Genomic DNA, 27,008 nt, shown 5'->3' with positions numbered 1-27,008 from the left:
CTGAAAAGCATGGTGTTCAGAGTGTTGGTGCTTGCTGGGACAACTTCCTGTACAATTCACGCCGCCCTCCGCGGGGCAAAGGGAAGGGCAAAGATCATGCAGAGAAAACTGACTCGTATCAAGTTCATCTCTTTTATTTGGGTTTCGGGTTTAAAAAGAAGAACTCTGTAATTTTTAAGAAGTTCGAAAATGAGTTAGCCCATGGACTTGCCAGTCACGCGTCATGTTGTCTCCCCGGAACAAGAATGAGTAACGTCTGTGTCCCCATGCACAGAGCTCACCGTCTGTCACAAAGGGTACATGGCTCATCCCCGTTATTTGTAGATTCCCTGTGTGCAGGCTCGCCTCCTTGCCAAAATGTACGTGTAACCCTCGAATCAATAGCCATCCGTGGATGTGCGCAGGGGGAAAAACCCCGGAGCGGCTGAGGCCCACATTCCTCGCTGAGGCTGGTGCCCTGCCTTCCTCTCTCAGCTCTCGTACTCTCGACATGTGGTCTAGAGACTTTTCCCACTTCTGTGCTTTGGGTTGGAGATGTTGTTGCTGAAAGTGACCGCCGGGTGCAGTGCTAGCATCATGGGAAGGACTCCTACGCAGAAAGAAGCTGTGACGTGTCTTACGGAGAAAATGGGTGTCAGGTAAGCTTCGCTTACACAGAAAACGTGGTTGTATATCGATCGGTTGATAACACTGTTGTGAGCAGAGGCCGGCAGACACCTAACTCTGTTTCTCCAAGGAGCAGCGGTTCAGAAGGTGTGAATTCAGTATTCGTGGTGATTTATGGGGCACTCCAACCACAAATAATGAAGAAGTGTGCATAGCTGTCAAGGAAACACACAAAGAGGCCCAGCGTGTGTCCATCACGGCCCTGAGGACACAGGGGTGGACCGAGCTCTCTGGCCAACCTCTAGTTTGCTGCTTCTGCCTACTGAGATGGTACGTGAGCAGGAGTCATTGTCTAGTTAGTTTACGTCTGCTGACAGCTAAATGATGGCAAGGAGACGCAGCATATCCTCTTGGGCACTGTAAAGCCAGAGATTTCACAGGAACGTAGCCTCGTTTTTGAGAAGGTGCTCAAAATTCTAACTTTTGAAAGCTAAGTATCAAATCTAACAAAGGCGAGAATTTCATTTTTCAAAATATTAATGCAAGAAGCAAAACAAAATATCAACTCAAGGAAACTTACTTCCTTTCTTCCAGTATTTCCTTTGAATAATAAATGACCCGAGCAAGAGCAAGAAGGATCCCTTTAATGTTCAAATTGGGGGTGGGGCCGGAAGACAGGACTTTTAGGACAGCGACATGATTTTGTGTGATACCATAATGGGGCATACATTTCTCCCAATCTATAGAACGTACAGCATCAAGAGTGAGCCCTGATGTCTGCTACAGACTGGGTGATAGCGATGTGTCCACGCAGGTTCATCAGTTTTGATAAATGTACCGTTTGGCGGGGGACATGATAATGCAGCGGCGAGGTGTGTGTTGGGGCAGGAGGTGTATGGGAAGTCACTGTACTTTCCACTCAATTTTGCTCTGTAACCTAAAACTGCTCTAATAAATAGAGTTTAAGATAGTAGATAGATGATAGATGATTGATAGATAGATGGATAACAGGTGTAGATGATAGATAGATAGGTGCAGAGATGTAGATATATAGCTGCAGATACAGATGTAGAGATGCAGATATAGAGAGATGTAGATCCATAGTTACATAGAGATAAACCGTCCCGTGTCCTTGAAGAAACTAGATTCCTTACCGTGACCCGCCAACAGCTTATCAGACCCATTTATCACTCACTATTCATTCTTAGCAGACTCAGATACAGGTTTTCGAGATGCAGAGCTTAAAGATTTATTTTAGAAGAGAATATAAAAGCGGGAAATCTGGGTTTGGGCACAGGGTCTTGGAAGGAGCCTTGCGAAGATTCGTTATTTTTATAATAAATGAACAGTGGTTTTAAAAGCTAACGTTGCACGTTGGCAGCGCTTTTGCTGACTGCGGGCTGACTTCATCGTTCAGCAACCGGAACTGTCAGCTTTCAGGGCGCTGGGGCCGGGCGCCCCATCTAAGCCCCCGCGCCGAACCCCACTGCAAGGTCGGGGTGCGCGCCTCCCGCTGCTTTGTTTAACCGCTGCACAGCTTGGTTACAGAGCGGGACGTTACGTACGCACGTCACAATGTCATACCCATTACTCCACGTTACACCACGTTACGTGACCTTACGTTACGTGACCTTCCATTACACGGACTACGGAACATCACGATACGTCACGTCACGTTACGTTACGTACATTATGACACATCACGTTGAAATACGACAGATTACGTTATGCTAATTAGGTTACGTCACCACGCATTACAATACGTCACATTAAGTTACATGCGATTCTACATATCATTACAATACGCCCCATCACGGTACGTTACGTTACCTTACGTTACCTATGTTACAGCCTGTTGCGACACGTTACCTTACCTCACGTTACGTACGTTACGTTACATCAGTTGCGTTACGTTACTGTATGTACGTTACGTTACATCACGTTGCAATACGTTACGTACGTTATATCATGTTGTGATACGTTACAGTACATTATAATACTTTGCGACACGTTATGTTACGCACGTTACGTTACATCACGTTACGTTATCCTAATTAGGTTACAGCACCTTACGACATGTCACGTTACGTAACCTTACATTACGTACTTACGTTACATCACTTTGCGACACGTTACGTTTCCTTATGTACGTTGTTACGTCCCGTTACGTACGTTACGTTAGATCACGTTGTGATACGTTACATTACACGAACTGCATCGCGATACAATACGTCACGTTACGTTACGTACGTTACGGTACATTACGTTACAATACGATACATTACATTATGCTAATTAGATTACGTTTCTACACGTTATGATACGTCACGTTATGTACAATTCTATACATCGTGATGATACGTTACCTTACGTTACCTACGTTACCTACGTTACGTTACATCACGCTGTGATACGTTACGTTACATGTTGCGATGCGTTACGTAACCTTATGTTACGTACCTTACGGTACGTTACATCACATTACATGCGTTACGTTACTTACGTACGTTACATTACATGCCGTTACGGCACATCACCCCATGTAGCTTTATGTTAACTAGGTTACGTTGCATGTCACGTGCATTAGGTACATCACGTTACGTTATGTCACGTTACATTGTGTACATTATGATAGTCACGCTCCCTCGGATGGCGTTACGCACCTTACGTTACATCGCGTTGCGGCACATCACCCCATGTAGCTTTATGTTAATTAGGTTACGTTACATTACATCGCGTGCATTAGGCGCATCACGTTACGTTATGTCACGTTACGTTGTGTACATTATGATAGTCACGCTCCCTCGGATGGCGTTACGCACGTTACGTTACATCGCGTTGCACGCGTGCACAGCCCGTGACAGTGCCAGTCACTGGAAAAGGCTCTGGACGACGTTGAAAGGATTGGGGGTGGAGGGGAGAATTCACTTTTGAAAGACACTTAAAAAAAACTTGCATCCCCAAATAACGCAGAAAATGGTAGGTAAGAAATGCTGCGTTCGAAGCAGCCGACCAACGAGTGCATTCCCAGGAGTACGGTGAGCTGGCGCCGTGCCGAGCACCCCTAAGACACCCGAGGAGCTGAAGCATCTGGCGCGCCTCAGGCGCGGGGACGCGAACTGTCACGGAGGAGCTGAGGACGCCGCGGAGCGTGCAGACTGGACGCTCCCGAAATTATTTCACAAAAGGAAACAACCTCAGCCCAGTGCCCTTGGTTGGCTTTTAAAATTCACCTGCAGGGAGAGGACGGCCAGAAAAATAATGGAAAGAGAAATTAGGGGGCGTTGGAACATAGAGAGAGGGCTATGACATTGGAACGAGAAACGCAATCTGGAACAGAGAGGTGACGAAGCCAAGCATTAGTCAGAGCAGAGGTGCTACCGTGTAAGGAGAGACTGGCATAGCGGGATGGATAGCTCTGCTGAGAGCTGGGCACCTGTCTTACCCCACACAACGGAGTCATTACTGATAGATTTTTTTAAATTACATTAAATAAAACTATGACAGTACCAAAAAAAAACAACAACAATGGGCGACCACATTGCAGCGTTCTGCTGAGGATGGCTTTTCAGGCATGGCAGCTAGAAATGACACTGAGAGGAAAAACTTTGGTGTCTTATTTGCTCCGAATGCAAAGCACATTACACATAAGTTGAAATGACACAATGGTCTGGAAACAAATGGTCGTCTCTCCATAAGCAAAAACTTGATACCTGCTATGTAGTCCTCAACATACTCTTCAAAATTAACAAAACAAAATGAGTAAAGACGTGAACACGCAATTTACAGAGAGAAGAAAATTAACCAATACATATTTTTAAAAATCTAAACTCTCTCCTGTCCCTGTGGGCCAAAAATAATTTCGCAAGACTTCAGTTTTCGTCCTGTCAGTTTGACAAAGACTGAATAAAGCGGGAGTACCGTGTTTTTCTTTAAAAGGAGGTGGAAATGGAAACTTTCATACCATCTTGGTGGTTCGTAAACTTAGGAACATATTCAAAGGTACATTGTGCATATTCACTGTATATTCAATTTCGAAGTGTGTACACTTCCTGCCAATGTTGTCTGCTTCAAATGTGCTAGTTTATGGAATAACATCTGGCACGTTAATGTCATTTTATGCAAATAGAAGATGCTTTGGAAAGAAGTGAATGATGCATGATGAGATGATGTGTAACCAGATCCATCGTGGCCAGTGTGTCTGTCCACTAGGTTCTGTGGCTCCGAGTGAGAAGGATGAAGCTCTCTTAAGTGATTTTTAAAACCTTTCATTATACACAAATCGACCGCTCTGAGAACGAGGGAACTAATAACACGCTCGGTTCAAGCCAAAGTGTCTCAGTCGTAAGAAATTCATCTATTCCAGAAGTCTCATTGGGAAGGCAGCATTTCTGTGAGCAAAATAGGTGACTAATCCTTAGAATAAGTGTTTTCACTTGAGTCCCAAAGAGTAAGAAACACATGCTCTCCAGTTGAAATATAAGAGACGGCTCCTTTGTGGGGAAAGAATCGACCTCCCGTTGTGTTGAGCTGAATGTGCTTGCGCGCCTGGAGCATAAGTCATAAAGCCTCCCTTCAAACCAGACCTTTTTTCCTATTGAAATCACGAGGAGGAACGATTCACACCCATTATGCCTCAATTAATTGCCATACATTGACATGTATTTCCCCTGAATAAATGCTGATTTACATGAATATTTTTGCCATAAAAACACGGGGAAAGTCTTTGAGATTTGTCATAATGTTTCTACCGTGTTGAAAAACAGCTCTCTAAGACCCGGCGTGTGACTTGAAGCTGGGCCCAAGGGTCTTCCCGGGTACCAGGAGCAGGTTGTTCCTGGATTTCCGTGAAGTGTCTTTGTACATTTAAATACCTTCTTTTTCTGAGAGCTAGACTGACGTGCTTTCCATTCCTCTCGCCCAAAAGCATTCTCGTCACCGTCCATTTTTGCGCGTTGGCAGCGGGCAGAAATAGCTTCTTTCTAGGACGGTTGGAAGATGGACATCGAGGAGTCCCGGGGGGGGGGGGGCAAACTCAAAGCGTTCCCTGGGCTCCGGTCAGATCTATCACATTCCAGGCGTTCTGGGCTCCAGGAGAGCCAGCAATGAGCCGCACACAAGTTGTGACCCTGTGCTGAAAGATGGTTGGCACACGACAGCCTAAGGGTGTGGATTTTATGGTTCTTAGCGAAGGATCACATTTAATCTGGTTCATGATCTGTCGTGGTTGAGATTACTTCTTAAGGAACGACTGAGCCCACCCAAAGTGTTTCTGCAGGCAAATTCTCAACACTTTCAGGACGAGCCACAAAATTCAAAGTCAGCCAACGCCCAGATCTCCAGATCGACTTGCTGTATTGTTTTCCCGCATGACGGTCTATGGCAAAGCCCCGAGCTAAGGCGATGCATTAAATCGCCGCTCTAAATATTTGCTGGGAGTTTTCTGCTGTTCAGTTAAAATGAGTTGGAAAAATGAAAAGGCTTTCGGACTTTTTTCTTCCTGTTGAACTCAATTCCATTTGAATCCATAAAACCAGACCCGTAACTATGTTGGATGTAGTCGTAGGTCTTGAACTTCTGTGGGTGGCTCAGTGCCTCAAAGAGATGTCTGGGAACACGAAGCTAACACTGTGCAGGGAAAGCAACAGGCAGGGTCATAAGCAGCGGCTTCTATAATCACCGCGAAAATAATTTTCTTCCTTTTCCATGAAAAAATATATTTATGAGCTGCATCCTATGGCAAATAAATGAAGGGCGATACCACAGACGCTGAATGGCATTAAAACAGTTCTTGACATAGAAAAATATTCCTTCTTGATTGATATTAGGAAATGGCAGGGTATTTTTAGGCGCCATGCAAGTGGAAGAAATGTTAAAGCATTTTGCAAACTATGTCACGCAGAGGTTGGAGATGCTCATGAGAACAGGCATTTGAGACTCAATAATTAATTTCATTACTTGCATTGCTTTTGGCCAGACATTTTCAAAATTGCATCTTCAATGATTCCTCTTTCCTATAATACCGTCGGTATTAGCTTAGAGAGCAGGAAAGGGTGATTCACTAGTAGTTTTGCTTACTTACAAATAGTGTGGCTAATTTTTTTCCCATAGTTAGCAAATGTGTATTACTAAACTTGTTTAGCATTTTGAATCAATGATTATCTATCGAGTAAAAGGATCCATAGACAAAGCTTACTTGTCACTCTAACTGTATGTTTCATCTCATATTTTGATAAGAGTCTCTGGAATTTTCTTCAGTTGTTCAAATTATTGTATTTTAGGTAGAGCTTAAATGGTATTGTCTACAATACCCTGACCGTCAAGGATATGTAAGGCAGATCAATACTGCTATAAAAAAAAATTTTGTTGTGTTCTGGCCCACTCAATTATGTGGAGGAAAAAGGCAAACCCAGAGGAGAAAAAAAAAAGCAAGAGATGTAATACAGTTATGAATTGCATCTAGAATGTTCATTTAAGAAATGCTTAAACTAAACAAGCAAACAAACAGAAAGAGTAGGATTAAAAATACATCAGCAGAGGAGAAACCATCTAATCCAGAAGACTGAAAAACAAATCAGCTAAGAAAGTAATATGCAAAATACTGTAAACCGTGAGGAAACTGGCATCGTGAGAGGGATTGTCAAGTAACATGGACCGCCATTAGTGAGGACTCCGTTTCAAATGGGCAGACCTGGGATTAAACTATTCCACGACTGTGTTTCGCAGATTTTACCACAGCCACGCGAGATCAGTATATCAGAAATTCTTTTGTTTTGTAGAAGTATAATAGCAAATTTTCTAAGAGACTGACAATATAGCACAGTTTAAAGAAATCATGTGTCACCACGAAGAGATTCTCAGAAGTGCTAAGAACGTGATGTATCTTCACTGCTTATAGAAAGTCATTTATTATACATTCTTAAATTTGAAAAGGAAATAGTACAGAAAATATATAATTAATCAAATCATATATGTTTTAACCTGAGCCTATAAGCATACCAAAAATAATGTGTACTGGGCTTGGCATGTTATTTTGGGTGGGACAGACAGAGGTAAGCGGGGATAAAGGTAGAAATGCTCACTTTTTCTTTACTCTCTATATTAACTGTTCATTGAACTTGCGGATTAACAAAAAATGTAAGCACTATGCTGCCTTTAATGTTTTTATGAAGAACACAAACTTGGACACATCTTTTATGTAACTCTCCGGCTCACCTTGTCTCATCTGTAAAAAGACAATGAAGGTAGTCCAAGCGGCTGCATCACTGGGAAAACGGAACAACATAATCTGGCAGTGATTTTTTCCAATTTATAACTGTCACACCAACGTGACTCTATATGATTGTAAGTAGTAATCCTCATTACTAATCACTTAGAATAACTCAAACAAGCTTCAATTTAATTACATAAAAGTTGTTGCCCCTGAAAATATTTAGAAGAACCCTTTTGGACCCATGATCTTTAAAACCGGAACCAAAGTCCTCACAAACGTGTCTCTCTCAGCGTCAGGCCGAGCCTGCTGGGTAGGCGTCGGGCATCGTCGTGATAGACTTTCCCTCGTTCCCTCCTCCTTTTCTCTGGCCCGGGAAAGGGCGGGCGTGATGGGTCCCTCTCGGGGGCTGTGGGCAGCCCCCGTCGGAATGCTGGTGCTCACGTGGGAGTGTGCCAGCCACGCGGTGGCAACGAGCTGAGCATCCACAGCTCCATGATCACGGCCAGAGGGAGGCACCTGTCGGTGCTGCCTGCCTCCACTTCGTCCCACGGCCGGGCCCTCTTGCGAAGCCATAGGATTGATCGGCCCGCCGCGCGAAATGAACTAACTCCGCCTGGTTTAAGGGCAGTTTTCAGGCAACCTTCCGAGACCCCGTTAGACGTTTTTTCACTTCGTCGTCTGGGTGGCTTTCGAGTTTTCACTGGCTTCTCCGTCCCAGTCCGTATATCTCCTTCGACGCGCGAGCGATCAGGGCAGCTTTAGTTAGAAGCCGGAGTGTGAGCAGCTGCTGGCGGGTACGCGAGCGTGAGATCTGCGCGAGCTTCGAGGCCGGCGTGCGGATCGAGTCCTGGCCAGACGGAAATTCTAGATGATCGTGAAAAAGACAGGCATGACTTGGAAATAAATACCTGTTTTTAAATGGAGTGAATTGAATGTTGCCGTGTTATAAAATTAATACGTTATTTTAAGCACTTTTTAAAAAAGATACAGTAGGCTAGCTTGTGACAGTCGTTATCTGGTACGTGGCCTTTCGTATTTACTAATTTTATTATTTCATATTTCTGTATCAAAACCTATTCATCCATGTTTTATTTTACATTATCGTGCCCAGGCCAAACATGTTAGTAATTGCATAATATACCATCTCATGTTTTTTACTTATGCATTTTCTGTTACTAGATATTTTCCTGTTTTTAGCTAATATTTAGTACTTCGACTAAGGCCGACCCATTTTTTGGTGTGTATTGATGTTGACATTTGATATCATGGTAGCTGTTTACATTAAATGTCCTTAGGATAAATTTCCAAATGTGAAATTGCCAAGTTAAGAGCATACCCGTACTGCAGGCACTAGACACTATTGCCAAAAAGCTCACCCAATTGCAATTTACATCTACCGCAGATGATAAACAGTCTTGCCTTTTCAAAAGTAATCTGGTATTTATTCGTTTATGCCATGCATGCTGCATTCAGTGATGAGGTTGAATACTTTTGCATAATTTTAAGCCAGTTTATTGAGTCACGACTCATGTTTACCGTATGCACCTTCACTGTATCGCGTTCGAGGTGATTATACACTTGTGAAGCCATCACCAGCAACAGGGTCCTAGAAATATCTGTAAGTTCCCACGGTGTCCTCCCACCCGATGATGGTGATGATGATGATGACGTGTGATTATGTGAAGGAATCTTAGCACACGGTTACCTATCCTCTTAGCAGATTTTAGGTGTACAGTACGATATTGCTGGCTGTGGAGTCTGAGCTGTGCAGGGGTCTCCAGGATATGCTCGTCCTGCATCGCTGAAACTTTACACCCGTGAACAGCCCCCAGACGGCCCTCCCCAGCGCCGGCAGCCGCCGCCCACTGCCTGCCTCTGAGAGTCTGACTGTTTTAGGTTCCACGCGTCAGTGAGAACACACAGTATTCTTCAGCCGTATCTACTTCTCAGTGTGTGCGACAGATTCATTTTAACACATGGAACCAGCCGTCTCCTTGGTAGTTGTCTCTCTGAAGCTACGCCTAATGAATCTGCTGCTGTACACTAGACGTTTTGCGAAGCACTGCTACTTAAGCATGAAGAGATTGATCACAGCGAGACGTGACTATATCATCAACTCCAACGTGATAAATGCAACGCTAATAGAACATAAACCAGAGTCCATGGCACATGCAAGAAAACACGATTGCTTGGTCCTGGGCAGTGCATAACGGGATGTTTAGTTTAAGTCGCATAATTATTTCATGATGCTCAGGTGACACAAAATGTCTCAGGAATCTTGTCTTAGGATTTTCTTTAAGAATTAAAACATGTTTCTTTAAAGATGCACTTGAAAGGAAATCTTCTGAAGAGTGGTTTGGAATTCCGAAACGTGTTGTAAGTTGTCTGGAGACTGTTCCATTAGGGGAAAAGAGCGAGAAGTATTATCTAGGAAAAGGAAGTTTTTTAATATCAAGAAACAGAGCTGTTATTACATGTCATCATGCGCCACCATGCTAGTAAACTCTCAGCTGCACACGCGTCATTCTCATATCTAGTAGTCGAAGCTGGGGCCAGCAGTGAGGAGGTCACCCGTTACCACGCATTCCTACGAAGCCAGAACTAGAAAGGACCGTGGCAGTCACCTGGCCCAAGGCCCTCGTTTTGCACGAGGAAACTGAGGCCCAGGGAGGCCACCCAGCTGACGGGCCTGAAGCAACCCCCTCGCAGTCCTGAGGAGACACTGAACTCTCCACCTTCCCGTTCCGTCCTTCGGGGGGAGGTGGCGCTGTCCGAGGGTTGGGCGCCACGGCCTCCCTTGGGGGCCGAGCGACTCGTGAGAACACCATGGTTCAGAAATGGGTCTGGACGGTAACGAACCGAAACCTAGAAACACTGAAAAATGACAAATAATTAACTGACGGTGTTAAAAATAGTAACAGTCTTAGAATCCCTCTGATCTACGGAATCGCGATTTGGAGAGAAGGGATCGCGTTTTACGCGTGTTTCAATTTCGTGTGTCGGGCAGCGTTCCCAGCTCGCGGGAAGTCCTCGGACTGTGGAAACGCCGCTGGGCGGTTTCCCAGCGCGGCCGTGAGGGGCGGGAGGAGCCGCGTCACTGTTACTCCTCATCAGAGGTGGCGATCGGGGCAGGTGGCTGCGGCCCAGGCGGGCGGCGCTGCTCTAAGTGCGTGTGTCCGGCCAGAGGCTTGGAAACGTCAGGGCTGACGTTAAAGGAACATCCCATCGGCGTGAACCGCGCCATAGAAGCCCCTTCCGCTCAACACTACGCGGCCGCCGGCTTTGACCACGATCAGTGGAGAGAACGTCCCGGGTCCCCGGCTGCAGCTCCAACACGCGCGAGCCTTCCAGCTCATCACACCGCACGTGTGAAGGGCGGTCCCCGCCCGCACCGCTCTGCTCTCACGGAAGGAAGGCCGCGGCCAGAGGCTCAGGACGCACGGACGCGTCCGGCGTCGGGCCCCACGGTGGCCTCGTGCAGCCGGGTGACCCCCTCGCCTGTGTCCGACGCATCCCAGGTGTCCGTGGGGCCCCTGCAGGGCCGGGAGTCTCGGCATTCACCTGTCCTCAATCACAGGAAACAGACGCGCGTGAACTTATCTTTCAGTCTATAAATTTCACAGAGAACAACATTCCTTTTTCCTGTTTCTTTCTTTTTTATTTCCTCTGCCTTCCCTGTGAAAGGCTGCTGAGGTTCGCTAGCCGTCCAGGACCCGGATCCTGAGGAATAACCTCTGAGCCCCGTGCGACCCACAGCGAGAGGCCCAGGCCTCCCCCCCGCAAACGGTGCACTTGCTAAAACCATCCCCAGACCCCGAACGCAGTAAGTCTGCCTCGCACTTCATTTATGCGAGCGGAAGTCCCGTGGGGGAGGCCGAACCCTTCAGGCAAGGTGTCTCCGGGGATGTAGCTAGGGCTACCCCAAGTCAGGGGGATTCATGCCAACACACGCGGACATGCAGGTGCCCTTGGCAAATGTCCCTATTGGCCGAAGGAGGAAACCAGATCCTCTGGCCAGATAAAGTGACTCGTCTCTCGTAAGACAACTGGCAGACAGCCCCGTAAAATGTTTTCACATTTGGATGCCAATGAGATGGCCGCCCAACCTAATTTTTGTCTGATAAACGTGTCCATTTGGACACAGACGTTGGCTGTATCCTAAACTGGCTGTTTGTTTTAGAGATTCTACGGACAGCGGTCATGCCTGCGGCTGACGATAATACTATGACGATCATACGCCATTGTGCGACTGTCGCCTAAGAGTAACCAGCCTTCCCGATCCGCCCGCGTGTGAAGTCAGGTAGCACCTAAATGTCAACATGGACAGCTTAGCGACCAGTGTTATTCTGTCCCCGGTGCTCAACGTTTCGATATATTCCTGTGATTATCTTTATTCTGAAGGAAAGAATAAAGAATAAAGCCTTTGGCGATGCTGTAAATCTCGAGCAAATTTTTCCTCTATTTCATTACCTTTTACTTCTTATCTAACTTTGTTCATTTTTTATTTATTATTATTTTCGCCTACAGCACCTGGTGTTCCTAGGTGGTCTCCCATCCAAGTACTCACCAGGCCCGGCCCTGCTCAGCTTCAGAGATCAGACATCGGGCTTGTTCAGGGCGGCGTGGCCGTAGACCGTGGACCGTGGCTCCACTGGGGCGTGAACCCAGGACCCTCTGCATGTGAAGCGGGCGTGCTCACCGCTACGCTACGGAACCTTGTCCTCTGACCTGATTTTATTAATTCTAGTTATTCATACTTTGCCGCCCTCCACCGCTTTCCGCTTGAAGGAGGACGAGAGTTGCTTGACCTCGAACCGCGTGTGGATTTTGTACAGCCTGAGCGAAGAACGGTTTTCACACGTTAAAAAAAGACAAGAAAACAAGAAAACGAGAAAGGAGGAATGGAAGAAAAGCAGGGAAAAAAGAGGAAAATGAAAGAAAACAAGAATGTGCGACGGATCGTACGCGGCCCACGAAACCTGACGTGTTCCCTGTGCGGCCCTTTACAGAGAGGCGCGGGTCCCCTGCCTTTGCTACGCACCCAATAAAAGCGAAAATGGCCAAGACACCACAAACAGTGAAACTCAATTAAAATTTGGAGCGAGAAGGATTTGAAACATATGTATCAAAAATGTGTCCTCTTTAATACAAAAATCAACTACCTAAGAAAACCCGTTACTTAACAGTTTAGCTTCAGCATTACCTACTGAGTCTGGGAGAATGTGTATAGCTTAAAGATAAGGATAATAATGCATTTTTCCCCAATATGATTTTATCAATCTTTACTTATGATTTTGCATATTTTCTCTTATGAGAAAAAAAATTCCTATAGAAAATTAACAGCCACAATATCATCACTTAAAAATCCATTTGTAGAACCAAAAAAAAAAAAAGTGTCAAGTTTATGCATCATGCAGATCAAAAATAGTTTGTCTACGTGAATTCTCAGGTAGCGCTGGTCTTAGCCAGTGCTGTCTGCAGCCGGCCAGGTGCAGGCACTCCTAACAGGCTACGGCACCACCAGGCGTCCTGAGGACAGTAACTCTCCGCCCTGTCCCGCTGAGGGGTTTGGTTAACAGAGACGGCGGAAGTGGACGCCAGGGGTGGCCGTGCAGGAGGACGAGGCGCGGGGCAGGGACAGCCTGGAGCACCTGCCGTGGGCAGCTGGGTGCCCTCCCAGGTGTCGAGAGGGGTGACAACCGGTGGATTCCTGGCATTATCCACAACATTCGTTCCTGCCTCCCTATGTCTGCACAGGCACCTACCAAATCACAAGGCCACTTTCCCTCTGCGGTCGACGAAAAGGATAAGTGTGACGCGTGTGTCACGGCAGCACGAGGGACAGCGGCGTGTCCTCCCGAGCGTCCACCTCACCGAGCCGTGCACGTGTCCGAGACGGGCCCGCCGATCCGCGTCGAGCCGCGTGTGCGTCCTCGCAAGCTTTTGAAGGAGAAGAATGATCCTTTTAGTTCAGAAACGTTAATAATTGGTTCCTTTTTTCTCTCGCGGATTTCACCTTCCTCATCTCGCTTGGCGCATGGGTTTGACATCCTGTACGTGCAAAACACCTACGCTACGTCCCATGTAGCTTTAGAAGTTGAAACACTGTATCATACCACTGTTCAGTGTCTCTGTTTGTAACTAACTGATGCATCTTAATGAATGAAGATGCACGTGCACCCCTCGACATACACCACTTCCAAAGAGTCCCCCAGAAAGCATAAATTTAATCCTTTTGCGAGGGAGACATCATTTCATTTATCGACTGATTATGTGGATATTTTCTGGTCCATCTCTCTTTAAAAAAAAAAAAGAAGAACATAGCTTCTGAGGTGTAAAGAAGCCGAGGTGAGATCCAGGGCTTATGTGCTGGACCCGACGCCGTTTGCCGAGGATGGTGTATGTTTGGCTCTGTCGTTGGGTTACAGACGCGTTGACCTGACTCTGAGTTCTGGAGCACAGAAGGCTTTTCTCGTGCTTTCGTTTTGAAGGTGAAGATGCCCACACTGCGGTTTGTTTCGTGACAAGCTGGGCCACCAAGGAGAGTTTGTGACCCAGGTCCCAGCCGCGGGCTGAGGTCCGCGGGGGGTTAGCTCAGGCCCCGTTTCAGTGAACCCGAAACCACGCGGGCGCCACTCCCGACGTGTGGTAATTGCCGTCTTCCCAAACTGACTCCTGGGCTCTGCCACCGCCTCAAGATCCAACATCATCGCGTCCGTGTTATTTCCCAATTATTTTTCAAAAACGCACGTTTCCTTTTTTTAAAGTTAAGCGTCATTCTTTTGAGACCCACAAGTCGATAAGAATGCACACACACATTAATGCTTAATCTGGACATTTTATTGTGTTCTTGCTGATGAGAATTAATCTTATAAACATGGTATAGTAAGGCATGCTGTTCATAATAGCTCAAAAAGACAATCTAAAAGGAAATACTTTATAAACTAACTAAGAGGCGTGCAAAAGCCTTATCGGAACAGCACCTTGATGTCTGCAAAGGATGTACCCTGAGATGTTCGCACGTTTCCAAACGACCGAGCACCAACCGCTAGGATGCAGAACTCACGACCCAAAGACAGTGACGTTATTGGCTGGCGTCCTGCGTCGGTATCTGGACAGCGAGACGGAGTGAATTAAAGATTCTCCCCCCAAAAAAGCGGCTTGTGCGACGGGGAGCCGAGAACGAGGAGAAACGGCCGGCCAGAGCGAGGACGGGCCTGGCACTCCGCCGGCACCCCGCTGCTGCCGGGGGCCAGACTTCTGAAGAACGGAACTGACCCCCCAGCAAAACCCACGGTCGTTACCGGGCCCGGCAGGTCCAGGTCGCTGAAGAACCGTGCAGCGCACAGCCGAGGCGGCATCGCGGTCACCCGCTGTGCTGTGCGCAGCAGCAGGTCCCACCCGCCACCCGCCGCCGGGCCCAGGGCCGGACACCCAGTCCCTGGCGGGTCCGGCGTCAGAACCGTCCGCTCGGAGTGAGTGAGGAGTGTGGGGGTCGGGGACACGGCGTCCTCACGCGGGAGCACGAGCATGACCACGACAGCTTCCGCACGACGCGGCAGAGAAACGTCTCTGCTCATGACCTCCGCGACGGGGCCACGTCGGGGGGCGTCACGTTCTGAGCACTCGGATCGTTCGCGTGGATGATGATGAGAACATTCGGTCCTGGGTCCAGGAGACTCGTGCCAGGGAGCGCGAGCACGTCGCTGAAAAACACCCCGAAAACGCTGTTGTGCGAGCCAGCCCGCAGTGGGCGAGGCCCGACTCCTAACGTCGCCGGGCAGGTTTTCAGAGGACAAAAGGAAGCTTGCCTCCTGTCATATTCAGACCACGCGTATTCCTTAGATCCGAGATTCTACCTTTAATTTAAACACAGAACATTGTCTTAGGACATCAGTCCACAGCTTAGAGGATTAGTCATCCACTTAAAGTAGTAAAATATACATTGTCTCTGACGTAAATCCACATCTGAAAATTCAGAATTTCGTTTTGATCCATTACCTCAAGGGTTTGTGTGCAGGTAAATTTTAATTAAACAATTTATTGCTGCCTACAGTTCATATTCGGGTTATAAACAGTATTTTTGCTATCTTTAGATCATGTCTTGGTTTCATTGTATTTAAAATATTTAAAGTAAACATTCACATTTTAAATGCATGGAAATTAATAGCATTTTAATAGTGTGTTACCCCTTATATGGCCCATTTAACACATTTAAATCTTTGTTTTTTATATTGTAAGATCTTCACTTACATACTCAAATAATTGAAAAAATTAAGATTTTTAAGGTTTTCTGAATTTTGGTCTCAGCTCTCCATTTTCTCGTTCACACACAGCTGAATGTGAGAAACACACACATTTCGACACCCATTAAAATGAGCACAGATGGTTCCCGCTGACGCTTTGACGAGGCGTTTGTTTGTACGTGAGCCGTCACCGCGTCGGCTTAGAATAAAAAGGGAACAAATTGCAGGACGTGTTTGTCTGACGGGGATGCAAGCGACAAGGATTCAGCATCGTCACATATTCTGAGCGGGCGGGGTTTTTCCCCCCAAAGCTCACCGGGTGAATTTAGGGAGAAGCCGCTTTGTTACTTTAGATGCGTCCGTATTGTCCAGAACGCTCTGACGCGTGCATCCTGCCGATGTGTAGTCAGCCAAGGCTGGGGAAGCGTGAGGTCAAAGCGGGAGAGTCCGCCAAAGCGGAGTGCGCAGAGAGCCCAGCATCGACTTCAGGGCGTGACGAGGCCGCGCTTTGACCGTGCTCGGCGCTTGCTCGTCCCTTTTCTGCGTCTGGTGATGGGAAGCACGTAGGAGACGTTTGTTGTAGCTGCTACGTCCCACACGTAAGTGATACCACGGGGTTTTTAGCTCGTTCTGTCTGGCTGATTTCGCTCAGCAGGATGATCTCAAGGTTCATTCACATCGTCGCAAATGGCAGTGCTTGATCCATTCTCACGGCTGAGTCATATTCCATTGTATGCATGTAACCATAGCAATGAACAGTTTTAAATTTTGTTTTTTTCCCCCAAGTAACACAGGGCTGCCATTTCGATTTAATTTTACAGCAAATGCTAACGCTGGGTACAATATAGGAAATTTATTTAAACCGCCACAAGCAAAGTCCGGGTTAATCAGAAAATCACTGTCTCGGTTTTATTTCTGTCATTACTGCTCCATGCCGTCAAGACTGAAAGATAAAATAATAAAAAAAATTAAAACTCAAAAGACATGGGATTAAAGGAAAGAACTGTGTAGAGCTATAAAACGTTATGAAGCGAAGACAAAACCCTCAGAAAACGGACTGGGTATTTCTTCCAGGAAATGAAAGAGAGTTTGAAAGGCAGCCATTACTCCTTTCACTGCCTAACTGCCCCCAAATAATTTACGCTGAATGCAGAATGGAACTCGGTTCGTTCCAAATTGGCCTTGCAATGGACTTGAAGGCCACTCCTAAAGAAACTGCCGGTTGGCCGTTGGTTGTGGGTGGCCCGGGGCCCAGCCGGCGCTGCGGCCTTGGGGCGGGCAGGGACTTCGGAGCACCTGAGCTCACGGCAGGTCCCCACGGCCTCCGCCACACTCTCCGCTAGTAAGTGTCACAGGCGTCCAGAGCCCCACGAGATGGCGCAGCGCCCACTATGGGATTTAAGTGACTTCAACCGAGAATGCATAACAATGATAAAAGATGAGCGCGGAAGATGGCAAGCCGAGTCCGCTCGGAAAATGTCCTGTTGTTAAGCACATGCGACGTGACCTGTGGCCCTGTCACGGGCCACTCCCGAACGCGCCACCGCGACAGGAAAGCGCGTGTGCTCCGCGGCGGCCCCTCCCAGCTAGGCTAGCGACGTGAGTTGCGCACACCCAGTGTGTGCCAGGCGGCGGTGGGTGATGTGGGTACGCGAAGGCACAGAAGTCGCGTTCCCCGTCTGGTGAGGGAACCAGATAACGAGATGCCGCTCCACGTGGTACCCACGTGTGCTGTAAGCATCGCCTTCTAAACGTCTCGGCGGAAGACGTATGCAGTAGGCTGGGACCGACTGCCACAGAATAACAACTCTCAGGAGACTCGTAAAAAGAATGTATGCTCTTGGTGCTGGGACTCTGCCTTGGCACGCGTTTGAATTGTTTTAAGCTGGAAGTTGTGCCTGGAGGTCTTCAGGACAGTAGCGTCTTCTTGGCTTGGTGGCAAAGCTCCAGACCTCGGTGGGGCCCCCGGAGAGGCGAAGGACCACCCCCACCCCTCTTTACTGCCCTTTCTACTGGTCCAAAGCCATTTCCTACATGTTTGTTTTTCCTTTTGGAGGAAGAGACTGCCCCTTGCAAGGGTCTCAGGTGAGGAAATGGTACCCGAATCCATCGTCAGGTTTCATCTGCTTCCTGAGAACGTGCGTCCACCTGCCCAGCAGCAGGTAGCAGGCACCTTCCTGTTCCCTCTCGCTAAAGCGCTCACCTCCCTCTGCCTGGGGTCACGTGTACCCCATGGTGCATTCCTCCCACGCCAGCGTTCAAGACAGAACCTCAGAGTTTGCCTTCTCCGGGAAAGCGCAGGCAGCGCGATGTGGGTTTGTTTCATCTAGATTGGGGCCGCTTCCCGTCTAAGCACGCGACTTCCGAGAGCATTTGCTGCATTACGGGGCTTACGGGAACGGGAGAGGGTTAGTGCGTCCACCCTGCATTAAGCCGCCTCTGGCGTATTACAGTAGGAGCCCAAAGCCATGATTTAGGAACCTTAGACAGCATTTCACCCCAGGCACCCCTGAATTTACATCGGTTTTATACTGCGGAGCTGGGACCTACCGCTCAGGGCTGTTTCACAGCCTCGGCTGCCCCGGTTTGAAGTGATTGCAGACCTGTGATTTAGCCCCACATAGGTTTATTTGCTTCCTTTTGGTTTATTTCTCAAACCAGCCAATGAGCCTAGATGCTCCCCCCACCCCATATCATAGGAATGCCCAACTTTGAAAGATGATCCTCTATTTTCTCAAAAAGAAGCTGCTCAAACACTGATTTGGAAATGTCCCAAGTTGGATTTCTGTTGTTGAAGAAGATGCTGAACTAACGTCGGCTTCTCGCTGGGCTCGCCTAATCCCCTAGTGGAAGGTGGGGTCCCCGACACCTTTGGGGGGCATGATCAGGCGTGTTAGGGAACATCCGTGAGCGGAGGGGGAGGCAAGACGAGGGAGAAGCTACTAAAACGTATTTTTTGCAGCAAGTTTCCGCTTGGGGCAACTGCAGTCAGTTGCACTGAGGGCCTCTGGGGGGAAGTAGAGAGCACAAGCCTCAGAGTGTGTGTGTGTGTGTGTGTGTGTGTGTGTGTGAGAGAGAGAGAGAGAGAGAGAGACAGAGAGAGACAGAGAGAGAGAGAGGAGCCACAGCTGTGAGTCATCCGCGACCGTCGGCCGTGGCTGGAGGCCGGCGTGGGAGGTCTGACCCCCCGGCACTTCCGGCGTGCCAGCTGCCTTGCCAGACCAGGCACTGGTGGCCGCAGGCGGTCCCCAGCCAAGGAGACACAGGTGCGGGGGCCTGGAAGACTGAGGCATGAACAAGTGCAGTATCTGTGAAAGTCACCAAGACAGAGAAAATACGGGCAGCCCGTGAGTATCTACATCTCTATCAGTGTCTGTATCTCTAATCGTGGTCTCTATCTATACATTGATAGCTGCAGGTACAGGTGTGTACGCAGGCATCGATCTCCAGTCCAGACTCCCAGATGTAGTGTCCACGTGAGGGGTTATTTGACAAGTGCGGACAAGACAAATACTTGCCAGTCCCTGGGCAGCGAATCATGGCCATCAGAACCGATGACAGCTATAGGAAAGGTGTACTTTTTTCCAAGTCTGTGACTGAGTTCCTGAAAAGTCGGTCCCCCGAAGGTTCCCGAATTTCGTCAGAAACTAAGAAGGAGGGATGATTTTATGTGTAAAATAATAAAACGAGTGTGATTTCTCCCCTGCTCTCTGGATAAGGGTGGGAAGAGAGGGAAGAAAAAGGAAAAATTCTCGTAAAAGAACCTTCACGGTACCCGTATTCTCTAGTACGGATGTCACTCGCCAACGCCAGGTCACGCCGGGAGAAAGTCGGCTCAGGTCAGGTTGTGGGCAAATTGCAACCGCCTTCGGTTCTGTACTCAGTGGAAACCCCACTAAGGAGGGGTCTTATCTCTCTCTCTCTCTCTCTCTCTCTCTCTCTCTCTCTCTCTCTCTCTCTCTCTCTCTCTCTGGCTGCGTATTAGGATCAGTTCCGAAGCTCTAAAAGTTCCCACCTTCAGGATTCCATTGGAATCAGTCACGTGTGACTCAAAAAACAAACGCAAAGCAGGATTTACAAACCAAGAAAAAACCCTCTGATGTATCAAGTGACATTGATGTTGAACTTGCTCTCCGTCTAGACACAGATGAATATATTTAGTATCACAGATAAATATATTTAGTATCACATGCATTTGGCGCATGCACATTTCATATCTAGATACATAGTATTTTATGCGTATGTACCTAGCATGTCATACGCGCACACGTAAAACCGTGTGGTTATTCACAGGTTACCCAGCACCTTTGTAACCTGAGTCTGGGGAGGACAGGCTGGCAGGTTAATGGCCACCTGCTGGCCTGGCGTTCATGGCCTGGGTTCATTTTCAGACTCTGGCACTCCCTAGCCATCTGCCCTTGGGCAGCTGCCTCAGACACTCAGCATTCGGGGGCCACCAGCCCCAGACCACAGTGCTACAAATGGATGACCTAACGCCATAACGCACTTAGCCAAGGGCTTTGTGATTCGTCAGCCCCCAGTAAACGCCCTAGAGGTTAATTCTGTTAGATGTTTCCCCAGCAGAGCACAGGTTGGGCCTTACGATCGATCAATACGAGGTGACTGCAGGGAATGAGGGGGTGGTTTCCGTCACTTCGAATGAACCCGGTCGCATTTGACGGGCGCTCGCTGGCGAGGAGGAAAAAGCCATCTGAGGTGGGAAGGTGATTCCCAATCAGCGTTGGGTGCACGTGGCTGGAGATGTGAGCGTCGGCTAATCCAGTCTAACCGCCCGTCTCTGGACACAATTAAGTCCCCAGAAGCCACCTCTCCAGAGCTATTATTGCATGAGGCTGAGAGAAAGCGATGTCATTTCTTCTAACAACGCGCTAGGGCATCTAAAGCCAGCTTCGACTGGCTCTGTGTTTCATCGACATTTGTCCCAATAAATTCCACCCAAAAGGTTGGCTAGATGCCTCGCCCCCTTACACCTGCCCTTACCTGCATATATTCAGGTACAAACTCTTAGCTACGTCTAGATCGTCGTGTGAAATTTAGCCAAGCAGGTAGTGGTGGAGGATGGTTCATCACCGCAGTGCAGTCACCGTGAGTCTTCTCGATGACTTTGTGCTTCTTGGGGTCTGCACGCAGGAACGTTTGACCTCTATCATCCCATCCATCTTCCTGGTCTGGGGGAGCGGCTGGCGGCAGGGGGCGCATGTTAGAACTATCTGGGGACCCTTTAAAACCCTGATGTTTACTCATCACTGCAGATCTGAAGGTGCTGGAAGCCACTGCCTCTCTTAAAAGCTCCCCTGAGCATCCAGCAGGCAGCCGGTTTGGAGAGCGTCTGACCCTGGGTCACGGTAATAATCAGAAGTGATCGTTCCAAAGTCAATCTTTGTTATGTTAATATGAAACTCAAATCAGTTCTCGACTTCACTTTCTAAACACTAATGAATTCAGTATTCTTTTCTTTCCCTGAAATCTACTTCTAGACCATAAATAAGCACTTGAGTCTCTCTCGGTTCGTGAAATGACTTTTCAAAGCGACAGATTTTACTTACACACACATTTAAGTTTCATTGGACGAGACAGTTTTTGCAGGCAGACTCGTTGGACATGCAGCGCCCTTATGGAAACCATTCATTGAGCGAAATTCAAGCCAGCACCAAATGCCTATGTGCAGGCGATCATTCCTGTGGCACTGGAGTTAAAATCGACATAAAGCAAATGCATCGGCCTTAGAGAAATGTGCACAAATATGCGAAACGTCCTTAAAAGTGTTTCAAGTCATCGCGTCTTTTAGAAGTGCTTCTGCTTTGATATAATGGCACGTATGAGATGAACTTGCATAGAACTAATTACACACGCACACGCGTGTGTCCACACACACGCGCGCACACTCTCAGCCCGCAAAACCCGGCGAAGTCTGCACGCGCCCTGTGGATGGCGTTGACGTCATTCAGCTTCCCGGAGCCGCCGCCGGGCTGCACTTCTGAAGATGCTCCCATCGCCGGAAACATGCCATCGCCGAACTGTCGCCGACCCCACACACGGCTTGAGCTAGCACCTGACTACGCAGGAGCCTCGCGGCCGCTCCCCAACACAGCGGCGTGTGTCCCAGGGGGACGAACCCACGCACACAGGGAGCCCGCCGCCGCTGGTCAATGCCTCTAGACCTGAGCCAGGCACCTGCGGCAACCAAGGAACCATCTGCTAATAAATGTCGGGAAAGGAAGACGTGGTTTTTATGGACGAAAAAAAAAAAAAGGTCCACGTTCCCCCGGATGGCACCACTTTACGGGTCATGCTTTAAGGAAGAGCATCTTCTAGTCCCGCGAGAGACGTGCCCATGTCTGCAGCATCTCGAAGCAGAAAATGCCGGCGGCCGTGGGCAGACGGGGACATGAAGCTTTGCACGCGGTGCGTAGTGTGGAACATGCAAAGCCAGACAGGACGGCCGGTCAGCGTCACGGACACCTCGGATTTGCTGGACGCCTCCTCCGGGCAGGTGAGGGGGAGTGAGGGGCCGTATAATTCAAAACAGTAGACTATTGATCCCCCCCAAAATGCCATGAGAACCAACAGGATTAGCAGTTATAAATATGAGGGGAGAACTCAAAATGTTGATTGTCAAATGCCAAAATACTTTCATTAGGGTGGCAAGGTCTCATTACATTCTCCAGACCTCAAATTCCACTCATGCTGGAATATTAAGTTTTCGGGGTTTTTTGTTGTTGTTGTTGTTTTTTTAATCTCCCAGCAGCATATAAAACTGTTCATTTTTCTTCTTCAATGATTTTTTTTTCTTTTCGAAATAAATGAGTCTAGTCTGCTGGGCAGGTTTAGGATACTTTATTATTGAATCAGTATGTACAAATTCTAACATGAAAATAATGAGTCACAGAATATCAGGCTATTTACAATACTTTTTTGTTTTTTTTTTTACAATTTTATTTTTTACAAGATTACTTCTCTCTAAATAACATGACAGACACGCACGGAAATCAAACTTTATTACATACATAAATAAATATCGACTTTAATAGCCACTTAAGGGATGTGGTTTCTACAGATCAACTGGATGAGAAGGTGCCAGTTTGTTATCTGCATTCTACAATATAATTAAGTAAAGAAAAAATAATAACTTTACGTACAGACCTCTGTTAACCACTCTGTCCATTGTACAACTTGCCAAAGTATTCAACAGAGGGAAGATGCCGAGTCTGGCCATGCAAAACCACAGATAAAGAGTTACCGATTTATATTTTAAATGAATTTTATTTAAAGTTACATGCAACAGGTACGTAGCAATCGTGTTCTGGTTTGCAATGCGAAACTTGAATGACAGGGTTTCGAGATGTCTGCAATGACGGGAGCGAGCGAACTCGAGGAAGTCCATGTCGCGCAGTGTGAGACGGGGCATCGGATCGGTTAGTCGTGTTCAGAAATGACACTGACCGACACGGCATTCGTCCTTGTGTGATGTGGACACACGCCAACATTCCGTCTTTTTCACAGGCTTCTCACCGGGCCTAAAAGACACGGTTTCGGGCTTTGAGGTCAGACGTAATCACTTGCAGCTGTTCCCTGGTTTGAGTTTTACGCCTGCATTTTGCCGGGCAAATTCTCACCTCGTCAGTAAAGGTCACTCTGCAGTGCAAGGATTCCCGACTGGGGCTGACTTTATCCCCCAGCGGGTGGCTGGCAATGTCTGGAGCGTTCTGGGCTGTCACGCCTTGGGACAGATGTTGCTGGCACCTGGTGGGTGCTGACCAGAGCTGGTGCTCTCCACCCCACAGTGCCCAGGATGGTCCCTACAACGGACAACGATGTGGCCCCCTAGGTTAAGAGCGCCACGGTAAACGAACGCCGTCCATGGACCGTTACGGGTCCTTTTAGGTTGCCTGTCGTGAATGCGATTATCTCTAACAGGTCATATTAAAATGACTTGAAAGGGCCCACGTTTATCAAAAATCATTCCAGGGACTTCCACTTACACAGAAGAAGAGATGGATTCATTACGAAAGAGTGAATGCTGTGAGCAAACAGATGCACAGAACTGCAGTGTGTATCAACTCAGACACCTGTATTTGTGTTTATATTTTGATGAGCTCGAGTTTTTAAAGAGTAAATGCTATCACTGAATATATTTTTCACCATGTGACAGAGATGCATCTAATTTCAATAAAACACATTAGGGAATTAGCCACTAAAACTATGTTTTTAAAATTTAAATAAAAACAGATTTTATCCCTTTATTAGGGCTTTCAAATTATAATTCAAAAATTGTCAATATATTTTTGCACACTGAGTATGATTGTGGATTATCGAAATTCATAAAAGAAGCTTTTATTGCCTAATTAATAGCAGTTCACTTCCAACGATACGAATAAAATTTAAGTTATTTAGTATTACGGAAAAATTATATGCTCGTAACAGCTGCTTTAGATTTTTTAAGGATGGAATAAGCTTCACAGCCTTCATCCAAAGTAAAAATATATTTGCTCAAAGTCTATTGCCCAGACAGAAGAAACAGTATTAAATTTTATAAAATTAAGCTTATATAATAATAATATATTGTATCTATGTATATATTCCTGCATTGTAAAGTAGACAGCGGTAAAAAAAAAAAAAAATTGCCGGCACGAATACTGGGATTTGTTCTGATGAATTATTAAGGTGAAAAATAAATTTGTGGCTGATGATTGCAAATTATCAAAATTTCAGAAATTTTAGAAATTTGAAATTCAGATGCTGGTAACGGCACGAGACTATGTGGTAATTTCGGAGACAAGCTCTGGCGTTTGCTCGGGGGCGGGGAGGGGGGGTGTTTTCAATGACGTCTGCTTCCTGTTCTCTCCATTGAAAACATGTCCTTCTTGGAGCGGGATAATTTCACATTTGTGCCAAGTCCGTCCCAGGCCACGTTAGAAGCTGCAGAGAACCACTCAGGACCAAAACGCACTTTCTGCTCTGAGATTTCCAATTTCTGTCGCTTGGACGGAGCTGCGAAACGCTTCGTGCATTATCAACTTTCTCGTGTTAACGCACAGAAAACAGTTCTCAGCCTCTGTCGCCAGGTATCCGGGCCGACAGGCCAGGCCTCTCAGAGACAGGCATCCAGACACGAGTGAAAACCACGTCTGTCCCTCTTACGGGGCCCGGGCTCCGCGTCACGGCCGTGCGGCCTCGTGGGGCCTCGGCCTTGTGGGCTGGACGCCTGGCCCAGGAGGGCGCGCCGGGCCCCACGAGCCACCCTAAGAGTGACGTCCCCGAAACTGGCCCCATTTCACCCGCCTAGATAATGAAACGAGGAAGCCTTTCCTTCGAAACGTTTAATTCTGATAAGGGACTCTTTTCTCGCAGAATCGGCAGTGATGGGGCAGATGTGCGCTCCCTCCGACCTTGCGGAGAACGAGGCGTTTCTCCCCCACTGGTGAGCCGCGGAAACCGTTTCTTCAGACATTCACACTCTCGCGTATTCGGGTCGTCCTCAAGAAGAAAATGACTCGACTAGACATTTCTCAGCACACACTACGACACGAAAGACCCATAACGTGTTTTGACGAGTTTGTGCAAGGAGGCGGTAGCTGGGAGCCTGTGACATTTTCCAAACGATACTAACGTGTAACGGATTCAAAAAAGCCAAAGTTCATTCATTCAAGGGAAATATCTGTCATCTATCAGTCAGAGTGACCCCCCCGCTTTTATATTAGTGAGAATATTCTACCACACGAATAGATTACTGTGACTGAGAGAAGGCAAGTCTCCGTAAAAACGTGAGGCTGTTCAATAGTTGGGATGCTTTCTTTCATTTTAAGTACCAGGTTCTGTAAAGTTTTTAAAGACGTAACACTGGTCAACAAATCATACCCGCAGCAGTTTCCTGTGTTCATGAAAAAGGTAAATACAAACAATATAACAGAGCGGGAAAGTCTCTCATAGGATGAAATAGTAAAAAGTGCCCTCAGAAAAGAATTTAAATTTCTCCAAGGCAAAATTCGGATAACGGCTTAATTCACCGAATCCTTCCTGCTTTGGATGCCGCCCATAAGTCATAATTTACGGATTGAACACTCATTTGTCTCTGCATAAAATGAAGCTTTAGGGTGTTTAATGTGACGGTATTTTTAGATGTATGTTCAGTGGTATATTTCAGGTGAAAATTTCCAGCTAAGAGTCACATGTAATACAGATCATCTTACCCAAGATTTGAATAAATGTGGCCTAAAAATTATATAGTCTTAGTCAGCTTTGCTAATCAGATCAATCATTTAAATTTTGAAAACTCCACTGAATAACTGTATGCTTACTGTGTATACAAATTGGGTATTTGCTACACCGACTTGTCTTGAAGGATAATCTGCTGCTCCAAATTCAGGTGACCCTGTGACAACTCGGTCATAATGAGCAAAACCGCGCATGAACACAGAGTCTGCAGTTAAGCAGGCGCAGTCTTCATTTTCTCGACTCCCACGGAAAGCCAGGGTCCATCTTCGCTGGCTCAGCATTCGTCCCTGTTTCCGGGGGCATCCTTGAGTGACGGAGGTCCTCGTCGACGTGGGCGTGTGATACCCCGTGGGGAGAGCTGCCGCCGCCCAGGGAAGGCGTGGCCGGTCCTGCGGTTCGACGAGGTCGCCCGTCCGCCGCATTTCGGACCTCCGCTGGAGCAGGTCAGTATCTTTCCGGAGAAGGCTTGTGAGGATGGGGGTGGTGGTGCTGCAGGTGCGGCCCTGAGAAGGGACAGAAGTTACCTGTCGGTCATCCTGCTTTGCGCGTGTTGCGAGAACAGTCCGGATGAGCACGTTCATCGGTAGTGGAAGCGCGAGGCCAGGCAAAGGCCCCCCGACACGCCCGAGCCGCTCTGTATCCAAAAGCACAGACGTCCGTCCATCCGTCCATCCGTCCATCCGTCCATCCGTCCATCCGTCCTCCCT

At 47.5% G+C, this 27,008-nt stretch overlaps 1 protein-coding gene and 1 pseudogene across 3 annotated transcripts in view; both read right to left on the bottom strand.

Annotated features, from left to right (window-relative positions):
* Positions 1-12,337: 12,337 nt before the first annotated feature.
* On the bottom strand, positions 12,338-12,453 carry LOC118613565 (annotated as a pseudogene).
* Positions 12,454-15,552: 3,099 nt separating this feature from the next.
* Positions 15,553-27,008, bottom strand: part of ANOS1 (anosmin 1) — a 126,498-nt gene continuing 115,042 nt past the window's right edge. The window contains exon 14 of one of the 3 annotated variants that reach the window (XM_036235699.1): positions 15,553-17,008. In XM_036235699.1, the coding sequence (XP_036091592.1) occupies positions 16,953-17,008 (56 nt within the window). In that variant the 3' untranslated portion in view covers positions 15,553-16,952. Of the gene's footprint in view, positions 17,009-22,908; positions 26,805-27,008 lie in introns of those variants that run through there. The other 2 variants (XM_016132597.2, XM_036235700.1) reach the window with 2 other exon arrangements.

Source organism: Rousettus aegyptiacus, unplaced genomic scaffold (assembly GCF_014176215.1).
Source record: "Rousettus aegyptiacus isolate mRouAeg1 unplaced genomic scaffold, mRouAeg1.p scaffold_m13_p_19, whole genome shotgun sequence".
In the NCBI taxonomy this organism is placed as follows: Eukaryota; Metazoa; Chordata; class Mammalia; order Chiroptera; family Pteropodidae; genus Rousettus; species Rousettus aegyptiacus.
Note: the sequence above shows the minus strand (reverse complement) of the source record. Positions and strands in the feature narration are given on the sequence as shown.